Consider the following 17,653-nt stretch of genomic DNA (forward strand, 5'->3'; position numbering starts at 1 on the left):
CAAAAGAACTTATCAGAAAATATCAGGATACTTGTATAAGGTCAGGAGGATGCATAATGTGTGCATATGTACTATATTACATTTAGTAATCATCCAAATCTAGCTGACGTAAATGTCACCATGAGTAAGTTGACGAAGATATTCAGGGCTTTACACGCAAGCCAACATACTGCTGAGAGCAGAGGTCACCATTTCCCAATCCCAGGAGATTTGCTCCTGACGTAAAAATGAACCAAGCCATGTGAAACTTAAGTCCTTCCTGAGAGTGAGGATATGGGAATCCACCAGCGTTGAATGGTTTGCTGGACAAAAAGGAGAAACGACGAGAATAAAGCGCAAACATCTCGCCCTTTCATCTTGGTCAGGTAAGTAAACAAGGTGGTTTTGGGTGGTGGAATGGGAGCAACTGTGTGTGACTATTTTTCCCACTTGACAAGCTCAGGCAGATGGGGTAAAACAGGGCACCCAGCCAGCGTGAGAAAAGAGGAGGAGGAAGGAGGAGAAAGAGGAGGAAGAGAAAACAGAGGTGGGAATGGCAGATGATATTACTTCTCTCAAATTCTCAGCAGTGACACTCAACACCACTGTGTACTGTATGAAAACATATACAGTAGCTCAGCGATGGCAGCAAAAAGACCTCCACTGTCGTAGGACAGGTCACGTTTCAACGGTCACACATCAAAACAAACTGAGATGTACCTGTGTCAGTGGAATGTGCCGGAGTAAATGTAAACCCCAGTGTACCTGTCCCAGAAACAATAACAAGGGGGACAGGGACAACTGGGTGTGCACTCGTGCTGCCAAACTGATGACGGATCATGGACACTAACAGGTTCATTCTATTTCTTTTTAAACACTTCTACAGTGTATCTTCAGGCCCTGGTGTAACAAAATGTAACTGCCCCCACTGCTTCATTATCTGACATTTAGTAATTCTCTGGCCCCTAGTTGACATCTTAAAATCTGGCTCAAATCATAACCTTTGAAGTAACCTGAAATAAATATTGAGCCTCTAATAATGGCACAACTTTGTTTGTTTGAACATGAAAGGGTACAATTGTGACATTTAAAATGAAGAAATGATTTTTTCTTTTCTTTTTTTCCTTCGCCATTTCTTACTCACTCTGTTGATAACACTTAATCTTTCCTGTGCAAGAGCACAATGTTACATAACATACATTTTGCAGTGGGGCCTAAAAGAACAAAGCAAAGGTATAAATGAGCCTTAGCCTTAGGTATTTATAGCTCACTCAGATATGGAAGTAGACATAGCCATTTGAGGCAACACCATCACACTGTGTCACGCAAAACAATATTCGTATAAATATTTTAGCTAATATATGATTCAGTGGATTACAACATTTAAAGATTCTAACATTGATAAAGTATTGTATCTTATAAAGTATTTTTTTTACAAATTGCTATTTAATTTTACAAACTCATTTTGATCTACAGATAGTTTTCAATTTCTATTTGATGGTAGGCTTACAGCAAGGTGTACAGACTTCATTCCTAGGAATCGTTTTCCTGGTAAAATCTACTAGATAACTACAGTATATAACTAATCAGTTTAATTGCATGTAAATATGAATATGTATTGTTACATTTGTTTGATAATGCTTTAAAGCTTTAAGAAAATTATTTCTGTTAGGCCCTCTTCTCAGACTTCTAATTGTAACAGATCAACTGAGTAACTTGTGGGACACTTTGTCTATTGGTTTATAAGCTGAGAGACATTTTCCCTCTAGATTTTAATAGTCTAAATTTAAATGTAGCCTAATTCAACCTTTCAACCTTCACTCAAGCTCTTGCCAAGGGATATGAGAAAGATTTTGGCATAGGCCTATCCACCCTTTCACAGTGTTGTAGGGTAGCCATGCTGTTTGAACCGCCGGCTCTAGTCTACTAAAACTGTAGGCCTACAGCTATGGCTATCTATGTCTATAGGCTAATAGGCCTATATGGCTGTTTACTCCGTTTTTTACAATTAGTTTTTTTTTATTAATCTACTTAAAAGCTAACCTGACTCTCGCCAAACAGTACACTGCAACCGATTGTATTAGGATACTGTCAGATCTGACCGCAGGTAGGCGCTCTTGTCACGGCGAATACACCGTCAGTCATCTTGATGACGGGACGCCTTGAAGAGGGTCAGCTGGACAGCATTGCCTGGAGCAACTGGTGTTTAGTAGCCTCCTCCTACGGATGTTGACCGTGCGTTCATTGAAAAAGAATGCACAGTTCTCGATGTACAGCTGACTAAGATTAAATTGACCTTATATCAAACAACTGGTTAACATTAATATCCGAGGACTATCCGAAGCAGCCTAATGTTCTAGCTTTTCAAGTTGTGCTACCCTCCCGAGTGTGGGAGGTAAGTGTTTGTTTTGTTGGTTTTCTCGCCATGCGTTACATTACCTGACACCTAACGGTAGCTCTAGAGTAGACCATGTGCATCTTCCACTAAAGTGCATGTAAAGGCTTGTATAAAATTACGCGTAACATCCTCAGCATGCAAATATATTTAGGAAAACTAGCCGCTGTGGCACGTTTCGAGGAATCCTCTTAAAACCTCGAGATGAGATGAGGCTAGGTGCCCAGCTAGCCACATTAGCTTTATCCTCTAAACCAAGCTATTATCCGCGAGAGACTTGCAGTTACTTCGACTGACAGGCGTGCCTGGCAGTGTTAAACTTTTAACTCAATTATATTGTGTAGTTTTGTTAAAGTATTCAGGCCCTTTTTGTTGTCTTCAGTTTTTAAGAGGTGAAACGTCTAAAGCTCATAATAACTAAAACTTACCAACACTCAAATGGCCAGACGGATGGCAACTCGATTCCATCCTCTAGGATGTTAAACTTGCTGCTCTAGAGCATCAATAAAGCGCCTAGTTTGCAAGGCAGTAATAATCTATGCAGACATGTATGAGTGTCTAAGTATCTTGATATCCTAAACGATTCAGTCAAGGCAGTGATGTACAACTGATTGATTGTACAGTTGATTTTCGATTGTCCTCCTATTGTATCTAAGCCCCCTTTATTGGGAATGTTATCATTCATAGGAATGAACTGCAAGCAACTAATTACTTGACATAGTTAATACTCATGTATGTTTTTTTATTTTACAAGGTCATACTGCTGCAATTTGCAAATCTATTATTTTGTCAATCAATGTGTCTGTCTCCACTGCTACGTGTGACCTTCTTTCATCTCTGCTCTTTTCAGTGCAACAGACCTCTATTGCTGCATGTGCATGCGTTTGCATTTCACCCCCATTACCCTTTGCATGAGTTCCATTCCTCCATCTGTTTGCATGCCTGCTGCCTGAGACAGAGTGAGCTGCTCTCTCTTCAGTGCCTTGGCCTTCAGCTTGTAAGGCCTCAAGCCGAGGAACACCATGGGCAAGGACAGGGGTAACTCTCTGGTTTTCTCCTCCAAGAGGGGCTCGAGCTGCGCCACACGTTCCTGCGCCAGCCCCGGCGAGGCCGAGCGCGAGATCGAGAGGCTCCGCGCCGCCTTGGAGGTGGAGCGTTGCCGCCACAAGCAGGCCCAAAGGAAGTTCTCGCTGGAGCTGCGGCGCGTGCGCGAGGAGGGGAGGCACGAGCGGGAGCGCGCCCTGCGGGATCTGACCTCCAGACAGGAGCGCCAGAAGGCCTTGGAGCTGCAGCAGCAGCGCGAGGCCCTGGGCAGGGAGCGCGCCTCCGAGGTCCGGCAGCTGCGCCGCTGGAGGGACCGCGAACGGGACCGCAGCAGCGCCACCCTCAGGCAGGCCCGGGAACTGCAGCGGCTCCTGGCCGAGGAGCTCGGCCGCGTTGACAGTTCGGGCAAGGCCGACACGCCGAGCGTGAAGGTTCTGCTGGGCGGCCGGCGCAGCGGCGGAGGTGGTGGCGGCGCCGTCTACCGCAAGCTGGAAGAGCTGCTGGCCAGGCTGCATGGGCAGGCGAGCGGGGAGCAGGCAGCGCTCATGCAGGGCCTGCGCCAGGAGCTGGAGCTGGAGAAGAGCCGCTTCATCTGCCACCTGCTAGAGAAGCACGGCCGCCCGCAGCAGGCGGAGCAGGTGCCCCGGGAGACCCCAACTCCGGCACCCAGGAGTCGCTCGGTCAGCTCCGCGCACCCGCTCTCCCGTTCAGCCTCCCTGGAAAACCACCGAGTCGCCGAGGGCAGCCGTGGAGCCTCACCGTCCCGCGCCAGAAGGTCTCAGTCCCAGAAGGTCCAGCGATCGTCTTCCCAGCAGGGGCCCGTGAAGAAGAGGAGCTGGAGCAGACGCAGGGGCTCCATGCCGCTGGGAAAGCCGCAGCTCTGCTCCAGTCCCATGGAGAGCCAAGCGCTCCCCTCGCAGCCCTCTCCCCACGCAGGCTGGGAGACGAGACTCTCCTCCACCCCATCGGACCCGCCACAGTCACCCTCACCAGACAACTCAACGCCCTCCAGATGCTCAGAGGAAAACGTGGAGGATATGGTAAGCCACTTCTCTGCCCTTCCACTGCCACATAACCAAAGTTCATTGTTAAAATGTTGTTGATTCATTCACCTATTGAGACTTTGTCACCTAGCAACACCCACATAGTATGTGCACATACGAAAAGTGTTTCTGTCATCCAGTTGAAACTGTGACGTCCACTTCCTTCTTTTGTGTTCCCAACAAGTTCAGTGTGCACTTCCTTGACAATGAAATACATAGTCTGGCCTCAGAGCAGGATGTAGTTAACATAAATATTGATGGAGCCAAGTTTTAAAAATGCAGTCTTGCAGCTTTAGCCCTGTAAAACTCTTGGGTATACAGGAGGGCCAGGGGCAACTGAGCTATTTTATTTTGAAAGGGATTCAGGGATAAAGTGAACAGGGATGGAGCTGCTGCTTAGCAGTAGAAATTCTTTGGGGATTTTAATTTGTTTTAGAGTTGAAGAGGTGCCTCTTCTGATGCTAGAAGCTGACTTTGCCCATGCTTTACCCCTGCTTAGTCAGAGCTGAAATGGCTCCTCAGACATTTAAGTAAGTGCTTTGTCCTGTAACATCATACTCATAGTATAATGGTGAGTATTGTAGAGTCAAGTCACATTTGTCAAAAGCAGATGGGGAAAAAAAGCATTTTCTGAGAGCAGGATGTGCTACCCTGAAATGGTTTGCAGCCGTGTTCGAGACAGGCTCGCTCTAGATCAATGCTTCTGTAAAAAGAAAAAGGATGATGGCTGTTGACCAACAGTTACCACCCTCCACCCTTATTGGTTTTGTGCTTAGGGACCTGATCATATCAGTGCTGCATAGCACATGCAGTCTCCATCCAGATCAAGCCCTATACTTACCCTAGCCTGAATATCCAGCTCCAGTATAGGCTGTATAAAGACAATAAATTGACATTTTCTGTGCAATTATCTAAAAAAATTGACACACAGTGGCACACAGTCTAGTACAGACAGTCACAAAGAACACTAAGATGGTGCTGTCTAATCCATGATAAAATGAAAGCTGAGTGTCTAACTTGTAGGACCCCCTTTATCCCTTTTGTGCTGTCACAATTGTCTGTTAGCTCCCTGCTAGCTTAGTAAATAATTGATCACACCGTTGCAAGCTAGAGAATGGCAGAATGGTAGCCCTCTGTTGTTGTTTTTTTTTTTATGAAGAGAGCAACCAGTCTGTGGCTCTCTTAATGGCTGTCATTAATTTTTAAGAGGAATTTACAATGTCCATTTGTGCCAGTTTAGCATTTTAGAACTGTGTTTTTTCCTTAATATTTTTGATGGCCTGCTTTTTCTTTTTTTTACTTTTTTTGGTAAATTACTACATTAATCAAAGTATAGAAATCACGCTACTGTGTTTGACATTTTTATGGTTATCAGTAATTTGCATGTGGTTACCTCCAGCACATGCAACAGTCTTTGGACCCCCTGGGTTGAAGTTAATGTGAATCCCTGTGGCTGCCATGCCACTGTCTGCCTCCCATTATGATAATGAAGGGACCCCCCCCCCCCCCACCGTCAACACCACAGCAGTAACATGAGCATGGAGGCATGACTTCATTTGTCTCAAACTCAGAGAGAGAGAGAGAAAAAAGATAGAGAGAGAGAGAGAGAGAGAGAGAGAGAGAGAGAGAGAGAGAGAGAGAGAGAGAGAGAGAGAGAGAGAGAGAGAGAGAGAGAGAGAGAGAGAGAGAGAGAGAGAGAGAGAGAGAGAGAGAGAGAGAGAGAGAGAGAGAGAATCACTCATGTACAAAAGTGAGGCTACAGGCCAATCTTTACTCGTTGTGATTTCAAGAGACTATTTTAACTCTATCTAGAAGAGACAAACAACTTTCTATTGTTGTTTGTTTTTGAATTCTTGCTTCAGAAAATCTAATTTGTATCAGTTAGACGGACCACATAAGCTGTTTCTTGTCCCTGCCCGGCACTGCAGCAGCATGTGCCTGTCTCCTCTGTTTATATTCCGGTCTTTGTTGTGGTTGCTATTTGAAGCTGAGGGGTATTTGTGGCCTCCGAGCCCTTGTGTCAGTCACTGTAATTGAGCTGTGGTCGTAGACATAGATAATGACAGGACAGGAGGAGTAGAGGCTCAGCTGTGCTGACGTCCGCCTGGCAGAAGCTGGACGAGGCATAGCCTACTAACCGTCCGCCACTTCTTCCTTTCCAAGTCATTTTGTCTTTGTCTTGTCTTTAGTTTTCAGTGTTTGTTTGGTCATCTCTGTCTGCTTTTCTTTTGCTGATGCTTGCCTTTTTCCTCATTGGGCTGATTTGATTGTCTGAATGCTGAAATGAGGTTAAGGTGTTTTTTTTTCTCCTTATGTGTAGGATTAGAGTTTAAAGCACCCTAGGATGAGATGGCTGTTTGCAGGTTGTGTTTCAAATGCGCAGCTGTCTCTCCAGCCATGATACTCTCGGCCATTCCCAGTGAGCATTTTTAGAGTAGATGCTTGGGCTTGCCTCGCCCTACACACACACATACTGTTCTGCATGCCACTGGGGTAAGGCAGACTGCTCTGCTGTGGTCCTGGACCAGACACAGGTGGGTCAACACTCCTGCCTCTGAAATACCCCCCCCACCCCCAACACACACACACACACACACACACACACACACACACATTCGCCCTGTTGACTGCTCCTCACACTGCAAGCAGAACACTAAATCATTGGCTTTCAAATGAAAAGATAGCCTAACCTCTCTTAGCTGACTGGGCGCTATTTTATGATGTTGGGATGGGCAGAAAGGGGATATGCCATTTTTACAATACTTTTCCGAATATAGCATTTGATAATATTGACTGTGAAGTATCAAGGTCTTTTGATTATGTATTTTTTTTAAATTATTTTGTTTTTAATATTGATCTACATATGATTGATCGAAGGTTAGCATTATACTAGGTGCTATTGATGGCACTTCAATAGCAATAAAGTATTTTTTTAAATCATCAAATGAACAGAATGAAAGCTCTCTTCTTTCTCTCTTCTTCTGACTTTCTCTCTTCTTTCTCTCTTCTTTCTCTCTTCTGTCTTTCTCTCTTCTTTCTCTCTTCTTTCTCTCTTCTGTCTTTCTCTCTTCTTTCTCTCTTCTTCTGTCTTTCTCTCTTCTTTCTCTCTTCTTCTGACTTCTGAGTGTTGTGACGGAGATGTAACTTAAAAAAAAAAAAAACAATGTTAATGAATTTCAATTAATTGCATCCTGGGTTTCATTACAGTACTCAGCATATGGCAGATAATTAACTCACAATAGTCATACTGTCCCCAGCAGTGAAAGTGTTCCTTGCACCAAATCTGACTTTTGTGCAATTAGAGTGATGCTTATTATTAATTGACTTCGGCAGTGAGATCTCAAGCAATGAAATGGGCGCGTCTGACAAGTTCAGCAAATTGAGCACCCTTACCACTGCCTCAGGCTCTGAAGTGTGAAGATGGATAGAGTGGTCTGGGTATTTTTCCAAAGGGATTTGATGCAGGAGATGCACTCCGGCTGTGTGTTTGGAAACATGGGCTAGGTGACGGATGTCATTTCAACACTCTCTTCTCAGCTTTAATCTGGGCTGAAGTCTGACCTGTGCTTGTGCCCTGAAGTTAAATTGCTGTGATGGGTTGGGTTCACACGGCCAACTTGGAAAGCCAGTGATGCACCAAGATGCTCTGTGTGTGTGTGTGTGTGTGTGTGGTGTGTGTGTGTGTGTGTGCGTGTGTGTGTGAATCCAGTGAATGAAACCAATAAAGTGCTGAATTAAAATCTAATAATAAATCTGGGAACCTTTCGGTCCCAATTTTCAGAAGTGCTTAGTCTAAAGAGCAAAATGTCACATAAACTAACTGGTGAAATGAATGAATAAAATAAATATTATAAAATGTTTTCCGAAGTGGCCTATATTGATAACAAGATTTTAGAGTCTGAAACATTCATAGTACGTTTGCTGACTACATTATACATTTCCTGCTTTTTATAGAAATCTTCTTTTATGGACTAATAGAACTATGGGTGTACCTGTGCCAAATTTCATGACTCTGCTGTTTGTATACATTTGTATAAATATGGCTTCTGTCTCCATGGAAGGAAGGTCTGGAAAGTCAAATGTCAAAAAGTGTGTTGCAGTCAGTACCATTTTTAGGAGGTCTGACTCTGGGTGGGGTTACTGGTATAAGTGGGTCAATGTACAGCACCCCTCCCAAAATGGACTACAGATTTCGTGGATGGGGTTTTTAATAATTGATCAAAGTTTGAGCACTACCCAAATGGCACAGCACGAAGCGGCAAAGAGGGACAGTTTTTATTTTTTTTTTTTTTGGAGAGCGTTCTCTGAAGAGCAGTGGCCTTAAAGCACAGTCTTTAAAATCCCGACTGAGTTGTTCATTGTTGTGATAATGGATTTTGTCCCTCCACTGGGTTGTCTGTCTGCATGGTAATTTTTTTACAAACCTAACCCTGTCCTTATAATACTTACAGTTAACACTGTTCACTATTTGTTGTGTGAATATGAACCAAAAATGTGGTGAGATTTAGCTGGACTTGAAATGCATGCTTCGTGTCCAGCGTCATGTTATGCTGCTTCATGCTTCTCAAAAGTGATGGACCATTAACAAAAGCACAAAATGTGACGGCTGTTGTTTTTTTATGTTGGTAATTTGGCCATTTCTTTGCTGCCTGCATATAACATTTAAACCATGTCAACATAAACATCATTATTGTTAGACAAAATAATGTACTTGTTATGACTCCTTCAGTGAGCAACAGCAGCGCACCTGCTACACAGCAGGATACAGCTCCAAACTGGTCATGGTAAAAACATGCTAATGCCCATAGATTTGTGCTAAGCACATGTCATGTCTCTGAATCTTGCATGGACTCTGAGCAGGATGACCTTGAGAAGACTTGTCAGGTTTTTAGAGAGAGAGACAGAAAAAGAGAAATAGAGTGAGTGGGGGAGAGGTTGGAGGTAGAAATCTGGAAAGCTGGAGACAGGCTGAACATGCTGTGCCGTAGTCGATTTACTCTCAAGGTCGTGCTTAGCTAGGCAGCACCTGATTAGTTTTGCTGTCAAGAAAAATTGTGGATTAGAACTGTGATAGGAAAGCAACAGGGTTATCACCATCTATCATTTTTCAATGTTTTTCTCTCTCCTTCCTCCTTCTATCTTCCTCCCAGTCCCTGTACTCTCTCCTCATCCCTCTCTGTCCTTCTTGGTCTGTTTTTTCTTCACCACTCGAGCATAAAACGAATAGTGTTTGGATGTGGTTTAATCCAAGTGAGAACATAAATGGCATAGCACAGCTTATGTAATAACAGTGGCTTTTACAGCACCTCTGTGTTTTAGTGTCTATATTGAAGGGCTTTATCACCTGTATGTGTGTGTGTGTGTGTGTGTGACATTTTTTTACAAGTTATTTTCCAGTGAGGAATTGGAAATGAATGCTTGAATAATTTATTCATAAGGAAGGAGATTAACTCCCAGGACAGACTTGGGTCTCAGTGGCTTTGACTATGTTTTGGTATGACAGAAAAACTAGTCTGCTATTATTGTGAGTGTGTGTTGTTTTCATTTCAGCTGTTTCAAATGAGTTTCAGCTAGTGTAGTCAGATTTATGGTCTATTAAAGTTTGTGACTTGGATAATTGGCTAAAGTCAGTTAAACATGAGACTCACAGATAGACACTCTCTCTCACACACACGCGCGCACACACACACACACAATTTCAGTCAACCCTGTACCTCTGAGGTTGTGTAATAAAAGTGGGTTTTTTAATTTGTTGACTCATGTTCTCTACAGCTATAAAAAAGCTCATTCACATTGTAGATGAATGAGATAGCATACCAGCATTCTCACTCATGCATGCCATGGATTCACCCACCACTGCCAGCCACCCCCACAGAGCTGTCCAGGTAGAGCTACGATCTGTCTCTCCCAGCTCTCGGCATGGTGCCATCTCCACCGCAGGTGTTTATGACAGGACAGGCTCTCTCTGATGAGTTCCCCCAGCTAAGCGTTTTATGGAGGGTAAGCATCATGGAGCTGTATGGGGCCTCCCATTCTCTGGCCTTGTCAGTTTTAGGGAGATAATCACTCTCGCTTGCTTTGCTTTCGCCTAGCCATGCTGCTCGGAATGTGCGTAGGCCCTATTCGCTGATTGCAGAGTCACAGGGTATGTCTGTCCCCGATAAGCCTTCATTAGCCTCAATTTCATAGTGAATGCTGAGGGTTTAAGACAGTGAAACTCCTTACACCCAGACTTGCAAGGTGACAGAAGTATTGCTGTGATTCATGAGTATTGCTATTAACTCGTAAAGCTTTCATTTAGAGATTGTGGGCTAGAATTTTGTTGTGAGAGGAAGCTCTGCCTAATCCCTCTTTGGTTCAGTGTCATACCCATTGGTGAAATCGTTATTTATTTGAATAATTAAAGGGGCAGTCAGGAATTGCGCAGGAAGTCACATTTGTTTGTGTTTATGTTTATATTTACATAACACACATTATATTTATTAGCAGATGCTTTTGTGTAAAAAAACTTTACATTATAACTTAACCAAGGACCAAACAAAACATCCCAGAGAGGTAGCTCACCCCTACTGTACCTTCAGTATTGCCAGAGAGGTAGCTCACCCCTACTGTATTTCGTGTTTGTTTGGGGGATAGGCTGCCTCCACTTTGTTTAAAAAATATTTTTAAATCTTATGTGATTTAAGCCTGTATAAACGTATTGTTTCAGTGGAGGTTTTTGGTAGTTCACATCTTGTAAATAAAGATATCTTCTGATTATGGATTTATCATAGGCCATGGTACATCACATCAACAGTATGTTCTAATAGAATAGTAAGTTTCCTGGTAATGTTCCGCAGCAGCAGCAGAGTATGCTGGACAGCGTGTCTAACTCAGCATGAGTGTGAGGACTTGAGGGAAAAGAAGGGGAGTGGTGTGTGCAGGGTGACCTTAACTGCCAGGTGAATGTAGTCATAAATCTGACCCCATGCCGCTATAGGGAGCAGCTCTTAATAGACGTGTGTGTGTGTGTGTGTGTGTGTGTGTGTGTGTGTGTGGATGGTGAAGGCTCAGGGCTTCCTCCGGTCTGAGCATGACTCGGGTGTTCAGTGTGATGAATAAATGAGGCAAACGTCTGCGCAGTGACTGATTATGTGCTGTAACCTACGACACAGCACCCGCTCAACCCCACCCCCCATCCCCCTTTAACAGTGACTCGGTCTTAATGAAGTGCAGCTTGGCGTTTGAATTCTGTACACCTCATTGGGTGTTAATGGATTTTATGTGTTTCCTAAATCTGCATACTGCATGTGTGTGCCCAGACTATTTTGGTGGAAGTTAATCTCCCAGGGGTGACGCTCCCCGTCTGTCAGTTTGCTTTGCTGAAAGGTAATTAGCAAGAGAAGCAGAACAGTCTCATGGTAAATCTTGATATCAGGCTCAGGCGTGAAGGTTTTATGTTCATATGACATCTTAATCTGTCAGCAGGGCACAATTAGTATAACTAAACTGGCATGTTGGTGTGAGGATGTGTTTTTAAATTCAAAAGAGCAATATGGAGGATCACATGCATTTGCACTGCATTAAAATTAGATTTGTGTTACTAAAATGAAGCCAATGGTTAGGTCTTCCTTACTAAATACAGTATTTAGCATAGAGCTAACATTGAAAAATTATGCATTGAGTATAGTGATGGTGAATGTTTTGGAGTGATCGTTCACCATCTCATAGCTTGACTCCAGCCTCCCTGCAATGCTCTGCACTGCCTCTTGAACAATCAATAGGCAGCCAACATCATTCCAGCGTCATCTCCATGGAAACGAGCTCCTGATGCAGTCAGGATTGGCCCCCTCCCAGAACTTGCCCTTCTGTGATTGGAGGATGGAGCCCATCTGCCCCACCCCCTCCCCACTCTAACACAAACACACATACACACTCTCCCCATTTCCCTCACCCACACAGAGATCTCCCCTCCTCCTCCTCCTCCTCCTCCTCCTTCTTCTTCTCCTCACATCTTGATGTGGTTATCTGCCCCAAACTGTGATTAGGCAGTTCATTGAACCTCAATGCATGGAGCGGACTAGTGCAACGGACGACCACGATTCCTCCGCTTCGTGATTAGATGCGGGAAATGTGTGCCTCGTATGGACGGAGCCCACACAGCACCTGTCTTCATTTCCCAGGCAGAGGAGACGAATGAAGAGGAGACCTGTTAGTGGCACTGGATCTCTCCACTCCGTCTTTTCAGTCGAGAACCGCTGATGTGAAAACGACCGCTTGCCTCCTGGTTGTCTATCGTCCGCCACTGGATTCGCATGAGGTGGTGACAGCTCGGGGCTCTGTGTCGGGCTCTGTGTAGACTGTCATTTGCTGGAGCACAGGGAAGAGAGAGCCCCATAGCCCATGAAGCAGAGAGCGAGCGGAGTCTGGTCATAAGCGCAGTGAGTGTGGCTGTATGTGTGTGACCATCACTGCATCTCTAAGGTGGTACAACCTCTTTCTAACCCTCTCTCTCTCTCTCTCCCTCTCTCTCTCTCTGGCTTGCTTTAACATGCAGAGAGAGATCTATGGCAATAACTGGCTTTTTCTGGAGACGGGCTCATCTTATTTTAGAAAACTTCCAGTAGGACACTGTAATTTCTCTCGGTCTTCAGGACCACATGTAAGTTGTTTTTAAAAATGTTGACAGAGATGTTTATAAGCCCGAGGGAGGTTATTTTGGTCATGCGACCGTAGCTACCGATACCCCAGCAGCACTGAGGCTAAAGCAGCTGCCAGACAAGACTGCATTGTGACTGTGCCATTTTCCTCCCATCAAAGGCTGAGGCAAACTTATTAGGTGCTGTATTTGCTCTCTGATAAGTCTGGTAATTGCATAGCCAAGCAAACCGATCTTATCGCTCTCATTTGGGTCTGGACGCTCAAATAGCCTGGATGGATTTAATCTCGTAACTAAAAGGGGTTTCATCTCTCCTTCGCCCTCATGACGGATATTGCTGTTGAGTGACGGACAGGAAGAATCAGAGGGTGAGTGTATTGCGTGGGTCTCCTTTGAAGTTGTTGGACTTAATTAGTACTCCTCAACCATATCCTTGTCACTTGGAAAGCGTGTCACTTGGAAAGCTCTCCGATTCGTGTGACGCTGGCACTGCATTGGATGTGCCCCTCATGTGGCTGAACTGAACTGCCTGGGTGCTCGGCCTGAGTGAGAGAGAGAGAGAGGAAGATAGAGAAAGTGAGAGAGAGATGTACGACCTCTGCACCAGACCAAAGCCTCCCTGGAGGAGGAGCAGCAGCAGCAAGAGCAGCCACCTCCTGCGGAAGGTGAGCCTGAGGGTCAGGGGGGCCCCGCTGAGACCCCCGCTGCCCCAGGACAGCAGGATGGGGAGAAGATGACTGGGGAGCAGGGAGCAGACTCCAGCCAAGATGCTGACACCACCACCACCAGCACCACCACCAAGTTTACCACCACAGCATCCAGTGTTCTTGGTAAACGGCAACACTCGCTGTGTGAGGGAGTGAACGGCTGTGAAGTTTCAGCCTATGGGAAGGTAGGTGTGATGCATGATAGCCTTGTACACTTCTATTGACACACAAGGATGAGCAGGTTAAAGAGTTCTACAGACCATGTGCAGTATGACAGCCTCGTTGACACCAGACCCTTCTCATTGACTTTCGACTTCCAGCAGAGCCATAACTATCAGGGAAATTAAATTTAACTTGGTCCATTAAACTCTTTCCAAATAATTTCAGAAGTGCAGAAATCTTGTAAACAAAGGTTTTAAATGCAGTTGTTTACTCAATTCCAAAGAAAATACAGTACATGACCTTGCTGGATTAGCGATTGTAAATGCTTCCCCAGTTTTTAGGAACATTGGAAATGGGTGTCAATGACCTCTTGGCCAGACAGACTAGCAGAGCAAATCCCAAATTTGCCAACGGTTCGTATGGGTATTCCCAGGCTGAGCATGTCAAGGATGAAGGAATAATAACGGAGTATTGCTGCTGAAGAGCAGTGACGGTGCATCGGCTCATTCTTTTGTTCGTTTCCCTAGATACTGTAATTAAGTGTCTCTCTGTGGAGATGTGCCAGACAGAAAGCTGTGAAAGTCAAACAAACAGCCGCATTCGTCCCAGAAGAACTGGGATGCGGTGAGCCCACGAATCATGAGCGAGTGGCGGATGACATGGTGGTGGTCTGACTGATGCATTTAGCTTGTACTCTTTCTCCGTGCATGTTGTTTTGATCATGTTGGGTCCTAACGTTAAAGAGCACAAATTGAATTTGGATCCCATCCAAGGATTGATCACGGGCCACAGAAGACATACTGTGTCCTGGTGCACTGGTTTGGTCCTCTGTCTCTTATATGGGGCAGTGGCTTAGTGGCTGATGGTGCGATGGGTAGGCGTACGCTACAGTCGACTACGGCTTTGCTGTTGCTAAATTGAGAGACGCGGTGGCTGACCTCAACCCATATTTCTCACTGCTGCTGTGCCGAAGTGGAACAGTGTAGGATCCACTTAATGACGTTCCATTGAAAATCAATGAGGGCAGTGCTACGATTTCCCATAGTTCCCGTGTCATTGTGCCCCGACCGGCTTGTGGGGGTGTTTAGTTTTGGCTGTGAGTGGCACAGTGCATGTCAACTGTGTAGCCTTTAGAGTCATTACATGTGCTAGCAAAAACACATGCACACATATTGTGTATAGCATACTGTATGTGCTCATGTAGTGTAATTTGAAATATACACCGGAGAGATGTTAAATTCCTAGTGCTATAGGTAGGAAAATTCACACAGTGGCCAATCAACAATCTAGCCTGTTTACCGAAAAAAAAAAAAAAAACAATCACTAACAAATCAAACTTTGTGGAAACATCACCAACAGAGCAGCCTCCAAGAGCAGTTCACTGGGGTTATCAATGTTGGTGTACATATATAAATGTGTTCGCACACACAAACATACAAACTCTGGCATAGATTCTGTGATGTGAGATGGTGTAATAGCCCTACTGGCCTACAAGGTTTGAGCCTCCAACTGGAAAACATTTCAGGCTTTTGCTTTGCTATGAAACTATAGTATTTAGTTGATGTCAGCGTAATTTGTAACAATTTGCTGAAATATGGCTAACAGGATCAACACTCAATGAAGAATGAATTGATGCTTATGAAGCCATCTAAATACAGTATGTCACAGGAGCTTCATGGCATTCATAGAAGAATGTTTAGTCTCTCCATTTGAAATTGTACCCTAATCCTAAACCTAACCCTAACTCTCACCCAGTTGTTTGCACTGTATCCATTGTCCGTACTGTATACATGAAGGGAAAAGCTCTTCACCTCCATGAGTCTCTCATCCCCTTTCTTAGGCTTTGATTTTGAACTGGAGGGGAAGGAGAAGGAAGATTTAGGGCCAAATACAAATTACATTTGCTCACCAAACCATGTCCAAGTGTGACCATTTCTTTTTGTCTCTTTTTGAGAAGTCGACACAGTTGATACTTCTGCCTTGCATGCTTCAGCTCACAGATTCCCCTAAAATTGAAGGGAAAGTAATTAAATGAGCGAACTACCTTTTCCAAGTACATTTTGTTTTTGGCCTGAAACGCCCAATTTCATCCTCCCTGTTAAAAGTGCCGAGTTCCCTGCGGCTGCTCATGACGGGGTAATTGCATTTGAAGTGCAGGGGTGGGGGGATCGGAGTGATATACAGGAGCCTGAGGGTGCCTTCTGCTCTGCCTCTGCCGGGAGCGTCCGTGGCTGATCTGGCCACGCTGGCTGGGAAAGGCCCATTTACGTGGTGCATTAGGGATTGATTAGGGATTGTCTTGTAGACCTTTTAACCCAGCGGGGAAGTGGGGGGCTGCTGCTGTGCACCCCTACCCTCTGAGGTGGGCTATTTATTTTCCCGTGTGTGTGTGTGTGTGTGTGTGTGTGTGTGAGCGCACATGTTTGCGTGTGTTCTGTATTGGGGTGGGTGGCTTTTATCTGCTCATCACAGTATGGCAGCATAATGAAGTGATGTGGTTTTGTTTCATGGTCTGTGCGGCGTGCTACTGTAATGAGAACCCCAGCGTGACGTGCTGGGCTCCACCACAGAAGCATCATGAGGACCCCTATGTGGTAGAGTGTGATTGACTGTGTCAGTTAGACAATGGCTCTCGCCTCTTTCCAGATGCTTCTGTGGATACGGAGGAAAGGAAATTGAGAAAGGATGGTGATTTGGAGGGGGTCCTAGAGAAAGAGAGGGGGAGATCTGTGTTCCCCACCCCCACTGTAATGGCTTATTATCACTCCTAGGTGTGTTAGAGGATGGGTCCTGTCTTTTATCTAAGAAGGTTTGAGCTTCCTTTCTCACCTTCATGTGAGAGTGAGCAAGTGTGTGTGTGTGTGTGTGTGTGCACAATGTTTTCTATGCAGTCATGTTAGTTAGTTTTAGATTAGTACACCATTTTTTTCACAAATGCGACCCCGCTGTTGTTTGGGTGTGGGACAGGATTTGATAAATGTCTGCCTTTAAAGAGCTAAGGTGCTGTGTATTTATTTCAAAACTGAAAAAATATTTGAAAGTCTAAGGCTTCAAAAATACCTTGAATAATTTGTTCAAGGCTTTAACTCTGGTGGCAGTCATATGAATTTGGTCATGGTTTACGACTCTGGTCATGTTTTATGGCCTTAACGCCCTGCCTGAAGATTTAATTGAGGTCTTTCCACAGCACCAAATTGCTCTGGGAGGCCATGAATAAATTCACATGTTCTTGTAAAGTAAAATGAAGACGGGGCATTTTTATTTGCCTGCTTTAAAGTGAATTAGAGGGCCTTGAGCTCACCATAGACATGCAGGCCGTACCAGCCTTCGTCAGAATGCCCCCAGGCAGTATCTCAGGAAACTGACCATGTCTGTCCTGAGCCTGTGCATCCTCAACGCTTCATTTTTTTGGAGCACGCTATACCCCCAACCTCCAAATCTCTCCTCGCCAGCGCTGATGTGACGACAATCTTCATGAATAATTGCATTCCTCCTCATCCTCCTTCCCGTTGTTTTTTGTTCTTTTGAGTCTTTTCTGTTGTTCGGCTTCCCTTCCATCATCCAGGGAATTGACTAGATCTTTCTCAACCCCCCCACCAATCAACCTCTGTTGAAGGCCAGATTAGCTCTAACAAAATGCCTTGCTGTGCCTGCTTTTGAAGTCAGACATATTTAGTGTTTAGTG

At 44.7% G+C, this 17,653-nt stretch overlaps 1 protein-coding gene across 1 annotated transcript in view; it reads left to right on the forward strand.

The window, feature by feature from the left end:
* Positions 1-2,269: 2,269 nt before the first annotated feature.
* The window catches only part of LOC125291428 (RIMS-binding protein 3C), a gene marked incomplete at its 5' end in the record, with an annotated part of 52,626 nt that continues 37,242 nt past the window's right edge, over positions 2,270-17,653 (forward strand). Inside the window, 2 exons of the mRNA XM_048238181.1 lie at positions 2,270-2,374; positions 3,439-4,458. Of these exons, the coding sequence (XP_048094138.1) occupies positions 2,270-2,374; positions 3,439-4,458 (1,125 nt within the window). The remainder of the gene's footprint in view (positions 2,375-3,438; positions 4,459-17,653) is intronic.

This window comes from Alosa alosa, chromosome 2, assembly GCF_017589495.1.
Source record: "Alosa alosa isolate M-15738 ecotype Scorff River chromosome 2, AALO_Geno_1.1, whole genome shotgun sequence".
Lineage (NCBI taxonomy): Eukaryota > Metazoa > Chordata > Actinopteri > Clupeiformes > Clupeidae > Alosa > Alosa alosa.